The sequence below is a fragment of the Chamaea fasciata genome, unplaced genomic scaffold, assembly GCF_029207755.1.
Source record: "Chamaea fasciata isolate MVZ Bird 193981 ecotype frontalis unplaced genomic scaffold, bChaFas1.0.hap1 SCAF_4, whole genome shotgun sequence".
NCBI lineage: Eukaryota > Metazoa > Chordata > Aves > Passeriformes > Sylviidae > Chamaea > Chamaea fasciata.
This window is the reverse complement of record NW_027094089.1, coordinates 49,855,135-49,867,251: the sequence shown is the minus strand read 5'-3', so window position 1 is coordinate 49,867,251 and position 12,117 is coordinate 49,855,135. Positions and strand designations below refer to the sequence as shown.

At 44.2% G+C, this 12,117-nt stretch overlaps 1 protein-coding gene across 2 annotated transcripts in view; it reads left to right on the top strand.

Annotated features, from left to right (window-relative positions):
- The window catches only part of CORO2A (coronin 2A), a 67,257-nt gene that overhangs the window by 39,378 nt on the left and 15,762 nt on the right, over positions 1–12,117 (top strand). For both annotated transcript variants that reach the window (XM_066181473.1, XM_066181474.1), the window contains exons 2-3: positions 4,779–4,979; positions 10,018–10,134. In XM_066181473.1, coding sequence (XP_066037570.1) covers positions 4,779–4,979; positions 10,018–10,134 — 318 coding nt within the window. The remainder of the gene's footprint in view (positions 1–4,778; positions 4,980–10,017; positions 10,135–12,117) is intronic.

Genomic DNA, 12,117 nt, shown 5'->3' with positions numbered 1-12,117 from the left:
ATTGACTCTGCTGGGCATGGAAGAATCTTCCAGCAGCTTCTCACAGAAGCCGCCCCTCTAGCCCATTGCTACCAGGCCATGCAAAACCAATACAATGGTGCAGGCAAATCTGTAATTCTAGGGTAAGTGGGATGTAATAGGAAAACTGGGAAGATGCTGGCCTTTGGTGAAGCATATGTTCAGTCAGTTGTACAGGCATGTGCCTGTTTGTTTCATTCGACATTTCCTCAGGAGTAGTAAATATGCCACAGCGTGGCTCTCCTAAGAACACGTTGAAGTGCTGCAGACATCCCTAGGCTTCACAACCCTTCTAGGAGCTCACTCCTTTGGCAAGAGCTAAGACATTTGCAGTCATGTTTTGCAGGTGAGTCATGGAAAGCTAACTTTTCATAAACAGCCATGTAAAAGAGTAAGAGCTAAAGCAGAACAAAGTCCCTTCAGTGCTACTGCATTGTATTTCTAAAGACAAGTGGTGGAACCAGAGTCTCAGTCTTCAACTGCCTGTTCTCTACATGTGACACAACCATTTTGATGGTCATGTTTGGTAAGCACCAAAGAACTGAGTATGTTGTGCTTGAGGGCATCAAAATACCTCAGTGGTTTTATAGGCACTCTTTCAGGTGCCAGAAAGAAACTTCCCACCTGTTCTGAGCACTGGGCTGAGATTTGCTATGGATTTGTATTTTGATCTCCTAATTTCACACCCAAATGCTGAGCTCTGTCTCTAAAAATAATAAAAAAAAGATAGCCAAGCAACAGATTCTTACTTGATTCCTTTCTGCTCTTCCCTCCATGACCTGTTGCTGACTGCTCTTGCTGCATCAAGCTTTCATGAAGGTTCCTCTGCTCTGTAGTTGAGACTCTCCTCACAATCAGATCTGCCTCTCAGAGTATCCATGTTACATCATTCTTTCAGAGTCAAGACCCAGGAATGCCTACAGTGAGAAGCTGCAGAAATAATTTAAAACTGTGTGTCCTTGCCATATTTCCTATAGTTGCATTTTCCTGTTTACAGAGACAGAGGAGCTACTTCCTCTCTTTATGCCAGCAGTGATGAATTCCGAAGCAAATGGATGTGTTTTACTCTATTTTGTCTGAAGTACTACATATTCTTTCATGAAAGAGGGTTTCCAGTGCTAAAGTTGCACATCTTAATAGGCAGAAGCTGTCTGGAAACACTGTCCATCCTGAAAAGGCTGGTATCCAACCTGGTAAGCAGAGATCTGAGAAGAGCTTGTAGGGATCTTTGTATACTTCTTCGGGAACTCTTGACAGCTTCAGGAAAAGATCTACTTAAAGTTCTTTGCTGGGAGAGGTGGTACCGAAAATCACAAGGTCCCAGGGTTTGGTTCCTGAGAGCTGAGTGAGAGGACATTGCTAAGCACAGTCTTTACAACAGCTGTATGGCTAGAAATACATGAACAGTAGTATAATCTGCACTATCTTCCTCCATCCCAGTTCTTCTCTCCCCCACAGGAAGGCTGGAAATACTGGGAATTAAGTCAGGATGATGAGGAGGGAAGGCAGGAGGCTGATTCCTGGACTACAAAGGCTATGCTGCCTTCCTTCTTTCTCCAGGATGCAAAGGACTCTGCGCTACCCTGACAGAGGCTCAATGATCCTTTCATCAGTCACTTTTATCCTTTTGTCAGTTCAGGATCAGTCTATGTGGTCGCATCAGGGGCCTGAGCAGCAAGTGAGGGAGGTCTTCTGCCCCTTTGACCAGAGAGAGGACTCAAATGTCAGTTCCAGCAGCCTCTCAAACTATGCTGTCCATGTGTGCTGCCTGATGTGCATGGGTGATCTGCATGCCCCTGCTGTGGGCACCCTGGCATCTTGCTGTCCACAAGCAGTGAGGTGAGCAGGAGATCCCTCAGCTCTGGCTTCAGGTTTTACCTAGTGCTGCACACACAGGATTTTCAGGTCCTTGGGCTCTGCCCATACAGGCTCATATCTCAAACATGGCTGTGCAAAGAAAGACCCTCTACACTGGGGCCAACCCTCCCATGCAGGGAGAAAACTAGTGCTGTTAGTCCAGAAAAAAAATTCAGGGAAAGCATATTGTTTCATGCTTTCATGCAAAACATTTAATTTTCAGACATTATAAAATGTACAAATATGCCTTTTAATTTTTTGGAGAGGATAGTTCAGTTCTTGCAATGTAAAAGCAATCGTATCTTACTGACAAAATATTGGTATATTTTTCATCACTTTCTTCCCCCTCCTCCCCATTCCTTATACCAGTTGCTCTTTGCACTTTTTTGAAAATGGTTACCTGTCCAAACAGCAGTTTTTATGAATGAGGAAGAAATGTGTTGTCATCACTTCCTGTCTGAGAAACAGGAGAGAAAGCTGTGCCTGCAAGGCATACTTCAGGTTTATTGGGGTGAAAGTCTGCCTATATGGTTGTGCATCTTGGTACGTTGGCAGTGGCATTTTTAGGGCAGTACAATATACACATGGCTGAGATCCAGAGGCCCTAAAATCACAGGATCACAGAACAGTTGAGGTTGGAACTGCTCCCTTGAGATCATCTAGTACAATTCTTTTCAAAGCAGGGTCAACTAGAGAAGTTGCCCAGGACCATAGCTCCAAGGATGGGGACTCTATAATGTTTTGGGCAACCTGTGCCAGTGTTGGAAAACCTTCACAGAGAAAAAGTGTTTCATTGCATATAAGTGGAGTTTTCTGAGTTTGAGTTTGTACCCATTGCTTCTTGTCCAGTTGTTGGGCACTGCTGAGGAGAGTCTGAGTCTGTCTTCTCTACTACGTCTTCTGAGGTATTGGTGTGCATTGATAAGATCCTTCTGAGCTTCTTTGCGTGAAGAGTCCTGGCTTTCTCAATAATTTCTCTTGTGTTCTTGGTGACTCCTTTCTCCAGAGGAGGCTTGAAACTTCAGACCACACACTCTCCCAACTGAAGAGCAGTGTAGCTAGAATTTCCTTGCAGCGAGGCAATTTAGTTCCTTTTGAAAGATAATAGTCCTGCTGTAAGAAGGAACTGCTGCATACTGCTGCATCTGGACAATACAGTGATTTTCTGCCTGCACCCCCCCACCCCGTGTGACTAAACCACTAAAAGTGTAATGAGCATGAAATTGTTTGAGAACACTGCACCTCTGGGGCTGTTTGGGGAGCTAGCCAGTTGCATATAACTTCAGCTTGCCTTCTCCCTGTGAACATGCCTTCTTCCAAGATCAGCTTTCAGGATTGCAGCTTTCTTTGTCAAACAACTTTCATTTCTTCATTTTTGTTTGGCACAGGTAGCTCTCACTGTATAAAAAATCCTTTGCTCCTAATGTTTTCTGTGGAAGAGATTTATTCAGCTAAAAATATGGACAAATCAGAGTTAACATATGTAAAACATGCTAAGGTAAAAGAGTAACAAAGATGACTATGAAAGCAACTGGTGATCTGCCAGGACTCTTACAGGCATGTGTATTTGTCCAAGTTGGGATTGCCTCTGAGCCGTGTCAGTAGAATTGGGAGGAGGCAGGAAATAGGATAGAACTTGTGTCCTAGTAGTATTCACAGCCCAGATCTTCTACTGAGACCCCACTTGGAACAGTGCCTACAGTTTTGGTGCCCCCAGCATAATAATGACATGGAACTGCTGGAGCAAGTCCAGAGGAGGCCACAAAATTGAAAAGAGGACTGAAGCACCTCCCCTATGAAGACAGGTTTAGAAAGTTTGGGCTGTTCACCTTGCAGAAGAGAAGGCTGTGGGGAAACCTCACAGCAGCCTTCCTATATCTGAAGGGTTCTACAGGGAGGACTGCAGGAGAATGACTTCATCAGGAAGTATAGTGGTAGGACAAGGACTAATGCATACCAACTGAAAGAGGGGAAACTTAGATTAGATGTTAGGAAGAAAATCTTTACTGTGAGGGTGGTGAGATACTGGAACAGGTTGCTGCATCCCTGACAGTGTTCGAGGCTGGTTTGGGTAAGGCCTTGAGAAACCTGGTCTAGTGGGAAGTGTCCCTGTCCATGTCAGGGGGGTAAGAACTAGATGGTCTTCAAGGTCCCTTCCAACCCAAACCATTCTATGACTCTGTCATTCTATGATTTAATGAGATCAGTTACATCAGTTCCATAAAGCGTCACTGCTCTCTGTGAGAAGGGATTCTTGTGTTTAGCACACTGTATGTGTCATTTGAACACCATTTAAAATGCTGTCTGAGGGCTGTAATGCAGTTATAAACTGGACAAGCATAACATAATTGTCTGTGGAGAAAAGATCAACAGGTGACTGTAGCTATTCCTATGATCTGTCAGACTTCTTTTTTTCCATTCATTGGAGCAAAATTTAGAGTAAGTTTTGGTCCTGAACCACTTGAGGGCTAAACAAAACATGCATCCATACTGGCGTGTTCACTCGTTGTCTTTCACTCCTTCCTTACCCAAGATGTTATATTTTCATGCTTTCTGAACTCTGTCATACCAGAATTCATCTCCTCTTAAACTTGCTGCCATGAGGCCCTGCCCCAGCGTTCGGGACTGGCTGGCACATGCACAGCCCAGCTGGCTGGTGATGCTGAGAACTGTAATTTCTTCCCCACACTCTCCTCTCTCCATCAGAGATCTGCAACAAGGTTATGGCAAAGGTGTGAACACCAGAGAAAACTGTGTCTACAGCTTGCTCTGGCTGAGGCTTGGTGTGAGCAGCCCAAGTGGGGAGGGTGAGCCTGTGGTGGGGAGAGGGGAGTGGGGCTCTGCAAGCCTTGCCAGGATGGCCTATCATTATGCCTTGGGGTGTTGTGTTTCTCTCCTTGCAGATGTCCTGGCACCCGCAGTACCGCAGCTCCAAGTTCCGGCACGTATATGGCAAAGCTGCCAGCAAGGATAAGTGCTACGACTGCGTGCCCATCACCCGCAATGTGCATGACAACCACTTCTGTGCCGTGAACCCCAGCTTCATCGCCGTGGTCACCGAATGCGCAGGTGGTGGTGCCTTCCTCGTCATTCCCATCAAGCAGGTGAGCTCCCCAGCCTGAGCTGGCTTTTGAGAGAGTGTCCAGAGGCTGGAGGACGGACAGGCTTTCTAGGGAGCTAGCTCGCAGTGGATATTCAGTTAATTTTGTGACCCAAATTGCAAAATGATGGAAGAGGCCCCGGTTGCCCTAGCAGGTGACTCCTGGCATGTGTGTATTTATATGTCTTGCATTGCTGCTTGCAGATTTTTAACACCTTGCTTAATTTTACAACTCATTTGCCTTTCTAGTATAATCAGTGTAATATGCTGTTCAGATGTTTGTCTCCTGGGAGATGCTGCAAATTAAAAAGTATTTAGTGGATACAGAAGGCAAGAAATATACTTTAGTGACATGGATTCAGCTGTGACCAAAGGACAGTATGTTTGGTTCTACTGTCTCCTTTGTGAAAGAATGGAGACACAGTTATCAGGCAATGAAGCTCTTAAACTTCAAGCACTGATGCTGTGAAGTCCTCCCTTTCAGAAACAAATCCCATGTATATGAGTTTTGATGACTAAGGTTCTGATGAGAGGGAGAAGCTGGCCATCTGATGTTTATTGCTTCAGTAAAATTAGGCATGCACTGATGTGGATTAACTTCAGTATGAGATTACCATCTCTCTGGAATCAGGACAGAACAGATGAAAGGCAAAAGTCAGCCTTTAATTAAAAGTTAATTGATGGTGTTATTGCAATGGCACTTTTTCAATATATATTTGGTAAGGATGAAAGTGAACTGGTTGTGCTTGAAGAACCTAGCATAGTTTCCGGCCCTTCTGGACTTTGTTAATTCATTCCTTCAATTCTGGTGCTTTTAGAGACTGTCCTTCTAAAATTAACCACTACTCTGTTTTTCTTGACTGAGTCACTTCTGCCCTCGCAGTGATGGTCTGTTGAGGATCAACAACTTGTCTTTATCACAAAACTGCATCTGTAGGCAGACAGCTGTTGACTATGGGGTATGGTGTTGAGACCAAACTCTCAAAGTGGTGGCAAAAGTAGCTGAAGATGCCTGCACTGCTTATTAATGATTTTTCTGTCTTCTCACCTCTTCTCAGCTTGTCTAGTCTTTGCAGTAATTTTTCCTTCTTACACCTGCTCAGATACTCCACCCAGTTCTGAAATATTGCATGCAGAAATCAAAGGCATGGTAGAACTAAAAAGATACAGAAAAGCATAATTAAAGTTTGTCAGTGGAAATGTGAAAATGCTTTCATGTGAGGAAAGACTTTGCAGTTCAGGCCTCAGTCAATCTGGGAAAAAAAGGCAAATGAGCAAGGTGTATAAAGGTGTGAGGAGAGGAAGTTTAAGGAGCAACTCTTCTTGATTTGTTTGGTGAAGAAGATTCTGGAGACCAGGGAGCAGACCGTTAGCAGCTGATGTAAATGCTGCTGCAGTTCAGATGTGGGGCTCACTGTTCTGGATGCTGATGAATCTGGAAGAATTAACAACTTCAAAATGGAGCAATGGAGAGGAGTTGATCCCTTGAGGGTTAACCTTTGGTTGTGGATCAGGGAAATTAGGTGCTTCACACAGCTGTTCTCTGAATACCAATTCCTGACCCATGCCGGGGGTGAAGCAGCCTCAGCCACCCAAAGAAAGGGATTCCCTGAGTCAGAACCTTTGATACCAGTTACTTTGTTTTGTTTGATACACTTCCAAAGTGGTACCATCTGGTGCAGAGCAGAAACTTTTGACTGGTGCTTCTGATGGCATGTTTTTTTGTGACTGCCATCTCCCCCTGGGAAGGTGAGCTATGGCAGACAGGGTAGTAGACACTTGGCTTGTGGCCTCAGCTGCCAGGGCATCAATGGCAACCTGTTCTGGAGATGTGTCTGGGACAGTATGACAGTGGACAGCTGACTGTGGTTGCTTTTGACTGGATTCATCCTGAGTGTGACAAAGTGTGGAGGTAGAGCCCAAGAGACCAAGAGCCAGGAGGTCACACATTTGGACAAAGCAAGAGATAGTAGTCAGGACAGGGAGGGCTGCACTTGCTGAAGAGGATGAACAACCCATTCAGGGAGCTGTTCTTTTCCCTCCCTCCAATGTTTTCTTTAGCTCATTCTCCATGTGTTGCTACTGGAGGGACTGCCTGTCTAAGGAATGAAGCCTCAGCTTTGCTCTGTTTACCTGCACCTCCTTGCTTGTTTGTTGTACCTCCTCTCCTGCTGAGTCATAGACACCAAGCTCTCTCATCTCTCCTTGAATAAATACCGCTTCTTTCCTTCTGCACCAGTCTTCCTCTTTGAGAGCCTGGGGATGAGGTAGGGCTGGGGACACTGGAGGTTATGTAGAGAATGCCCTAGATAACCATCCTTTCGGCAGGCCTTTGCATTCAACCTTTTAAGAAATTAGGTGAATATTTGCCATCACGTTGGAAATGGTCTGTTGCCAGGTGTGTTTGTGATGTCCTGGTGAATATGTGCTACTGAAACCAGCTGGATGGAATGACAGCACATCTGAGCAGAGAGGGAAGGGGCTGTGTCCACGGGGGCTGCCTGGTGCTCAGAACGGACAGGCTGACTGTAAATCTTGCAAGTTTGAGGAGACATGAGCTCAGTGACTGTAATTTAGAGACCAGCTGCTTTCCCACAGTGTGGCCTGGGTGTTGATGTGCTGGGGAAGCACATGCACAGCATGCCAAGGAAAGATCTTGACTGGCAGCAAAATTTTGTGGCCTTCCTTTGAGAGATGAAGTCCTGCCTTTTTCCTTCTCAGATGACCAGTCTTGGCTGAGACCACATCTCTTCCTCTGCAGCAAAAAGAAAGTGAGAACAAGGTCCCAAGAGACAGGAGATTATTTGTGCCCAGGTGTGCAATCTCCAGTCTTTCAATGTGTCAGCACCAGGTGTGAAAGGGAGGACACTTGTGGCTGTGCAAACCTCCTAGACACAAACTCCCCTCCCTTCTCTGGGAACATGGACTGTAAAATGAAACCGATGCTGACCCCCTGGCCTAATGTAACTGACTCACACATGAGTGCTGTGCTGGTGCCCTTTAGGTGCAGAAGTGGGGCTGACCTACCTCAGCTTAATCTGCCCTGAACAAATCTGCTGGGGGAGTTTTGACAAATGTTCCACTACAAGTGATTTTTGTCCGTGCGCTCCAAGCTTTTAGAAATGCTAGAATTTTAGAAAGGGAGTGGTTGAAAAACTGCTCATTTTCAAGCTCTGCAGGCAACTGTGGAAGTCATTTACCATTTCATGGAATGACAAAACATCTAGTTACTGAAATAGCTTTTAATCTGTAGAATGAAATTTCCTCCAGCAGTGAAGATCTTCACTATCACATGCAGATGTGCATCTGAGACCAGCAGCTCTAGCTTTATGTCATGTATATTTGTTGGTTCTTGAGGGGTTCATGTGTGATGAGTCCTGCTCTGTCCCAGAGCTTGCAATGGGGCAGATGAGACTGGTGGCTGGGAGAACAAGGGCTCATTTTCCAAAGCCTGTTGGGGAAGTGGGAGTGGGGTGAGAGAGCTTTGAGGGATGGGTCAGACAAAGTGGGCTTAGGACAGCCTGGGAGTCTCCCAAAATGAAGTGGGGAGCAGACAGGCAACAAGCTCTGGGAGGAGAGAGAGTTCCCTTAGGGATCATGGGATCCCTGTGGATCCAGCTGTCCACCTCTTTTAGTTGTCATCTTGAAGCCAAGCTCTGAAGCCTACTAAAGGACACTGTGAGTGGAGTGCTTCTTATTAAAGAACTTTTTTCTCTCTTCTGCCTTCCCAAATCTCTTTGCGTTGTCACTGTTATAAAAGGGAAATGTTTTTGACTGTAGTTTTAAAAAACACAGTATTTTACATTTCAAAATGTATGGATGTTCCATTTAAAGCAGGTTAGTCCCAATTTATGCAACAAACTTTTCAGTGAAGCCAGAATAGTTACACACTGGTGTCCTGTTCTGTATTCAAAACTACAAAAAACCTCCCAAAATTTAAAAGCTGGGAAAATTATAGGGGCAGCAGTGATTCTTCTCAGCTCTGCTCTCCTAAGGCCCACCTCTGGAGAGGTATAGGGAGCAGTACATCTACAGAAGTGTCTGCTTTCTAGGAGAGCACACATTTGCAATCATTTTGGTCCACAATTCTTCCAGGTAGGAAGCAATAAGCTAGTAAGCATCACCAGCTTGCCATCATGTCTCTCTTCTTAGGTGACTGACTTTTGCTCTTGAACTGATGCCTGGGGTGGGTCAGGGGGCTCCCCATACTTCTGCTTCTTACAGAGGGAAGCAAGTGTTGCTTCAATGTTAATAAAATCACCACCGCCCTTTCTGCCATTTAAATATTCAGACTTGACTCTCACAGCAGAGACAATGTCGGCAAGTGTGGGTTTATTCAATGCAATACAGCCCCCATGTGGCACAAGGCTCTCAATACACTTCAGGGCACTTCGTATAGGATTTTTATCAGTGCAGATGGTAACCACAGATAAACATGTGGGTAGGGTTGTTTTTTTTTTTCATTCTTTTTTTGTTTGGTTTGTTTTTTTGAGAGTCTAGAATGCTGATTGAATTTGGTGAATGGCTGGATTTGAACGCTATCAGAGAGAAATAGATAGATTGCTGAAAGTAAAACTTTGTAATTTGTGTCACAACTTTCTGCTAAACCCCAAACCTAAACTTTTTTTTTTTTTCTTTTTTTCTTTTCTGCTTCTTTTGAAGGAGAGTTTGCTCTTTTTATGTCCCCCTATCAAAAGATCTTCAAAAAAATGTTGAAGATTCATCTCATTCATAGATGTTTCTCCCCCAGGTTACATTTTGGTGTCTGAACCTAATACTGTCTTCTAATACATGTGTAGGGGTGCAAGAAATTTTTTGACAGCAGCATGTATTTAGGAGGGCCTGGGCAGTCTTTCCATTCTTTATGATGGTGTCATCAAGACTTGACCTGCAGGGATGGCTAAAACCCATCCTCAACAGAGAGAGAGCACCCAGGGCATTTGGAGGACAACAAACAGAAAGAAGTTTCTTTCTGGAGCTGTCTTGAAAATGTCCTGTAATTCCATGGCTCACCTTAGGTTTGATTGTATTTTTTTTTCCAGACAGGCAAGCTTGACCCACATTATCCCAAAGTATGTGGGCACAAAGGAAATGTTCTGGACATCAAATGGAACCCATTCAATGACTTCGTAATAGCTTCATGTTCAGAAGATGCCACAGTAAGTTTACCGCCTTGTACTCTGTTTAGTACCTGGCTAATTGCTTTTTGGAGAATGGAGTAAAAAGAAACCAAAAACTCATGGATGTGATGTGAAAGCATGCATGTTCTTATTTAAGAAGTCAGGTGAGAGTAAGATTCCTTTCTTTCTCCTGAGTTCAGACATTGTGTGAAGCCTTCCAGATGATATACCAAACCAGTGTAATGAGGAAGAACTGTTTTGTGGGGGCTTGTGCCTTTTTTGGTATGTTTGTGTGATAAAAACAAAATATGAGTTTAAAATAGAATGGCTATTGAAGTCTAATCTCTTTGAAACTCTGTCTTTACTTTAGAATAAAAACTTCAATGCAACACAATCTGGACCAGTTCTTTCAGATTAATTCCCTGCAGAGCAAGTTTGAGCTTGTTCCTGAAGTCATTTGCTCTGTAAAGTCATGCTGCATCAGTTGTGGTGAGGAATATATGCATCATATTGCATACAGTTCCACAGTGGGTGCTTTGGCTGAAGTAGTATGGTTGAGATGCAGACACTATAGCAATTGAAAGATTCAAGTCATGTTTGTAAGGGACAATTAGCTCATATCTACCTACTGAAAGGTCACTTTCAAAGGGTCTTGCAATAAGTGTTATGTTGACATTTTTGATGGTGAGGACATCTACCTACCATGTTTTTTTCCGGACATCCCATCTGAGATCCCACAGGGTTTATTCTCACTCTGCCATACAGCATCAAGGAGGTTTTCCCTGTAATTTTCTCTATCCCTGGCTTGGTTCACATGCTCTGCCATTTTAGTTCTGCCAAAATGTCACTCATATTTATAAGCTTTTTGGATTGTCTTTCTTGTTTACTGACTTGTCTTTGCTTCTTTGGATACTCCTCTGGCTTCTTTTGTTTTTTTTTTTGTTTTTTTTTTTAAATAAAGGCCTCTTTCAGTTTCTGAACTGATGGTAAAGATCTTATTTTATCTTCCAACCTATATGCTGGGTTATTATCTTCCAACCTTTATGCTGTCTCAGGAAGTATGACAGCATAGCTTACTTGGCAAAGACCACCATGGTGGAGGCCACCGCCTTGGTCACTGTTTTGAGCCTCATATGAGAAATGAACACAATCTTCAAAACATCCCACTACAGTTCCAGTTGAAGGGAAGTTTGGGTGGTTTCTTTCACCTCCTCTCTAGGCAGCCTGTTCCTGTTCTTCACTCCTCCCATGGGGAATTTTTTTCCTTCAAATGTAGTTGATGACTGCTGTATCCTACCCTGAATTTCAAGACAGAGCCTGGCTCTATTTTCTCAGTAGTCTTATAAATACTGAAGGCTTTTATTAATTTACCCAGAAGCTGTCTCTTCTCCAAACTGAGCAAGCCCATCTCCCCCAGCTTCTACTCACAGGGTAAAGTGCTGCCGACTCCTGAGCATCCTGGTGACCTCTTCTGGACTCACAAGTTTATCAGCATCTTTCTTGCACTGGGGGTACAAAACTGGATGCACTATCCCCAGTTTTCCTTTCCAGTTTTCTCCAGAAATTTCACACTGGATGATTTTTCAGACTAAAGACTAGAAACACGGAGCATGTCACTGGTCTCAGTACCCAAAGTTGTTCCAAGAAGTCTGTCTGTGACTGTACTCTCTTTTTGCTACTCTCCCGTCCTCATTTTAGCACCAGGTATCTTAGGGGTCCTCTGCACTGTGACATGGTGTAGAGACATCTCCTCCCTGCCTGGTAAATAGCAAGGACAGCAGACAGTTTCTTGGTGTGACTATCTTTTCTTATACCTCGTAGCTAGACCTTGGAAGTCACTTCATCCAAGCCCTTCTCAAAAGAACTGGGTTGCTCCAAGCCGTGTTTGAAAGAGCTGGGAATATCTCTAAGGCTGCAGATGCTGTGGCCTCACTAGGTCTTTCTTCCAAGTGTAGAGTATCCTTCCAGGGAAAATGGGACGCTTTTGATCTCCAGGCATGCATTCCCATATTGCCATATACA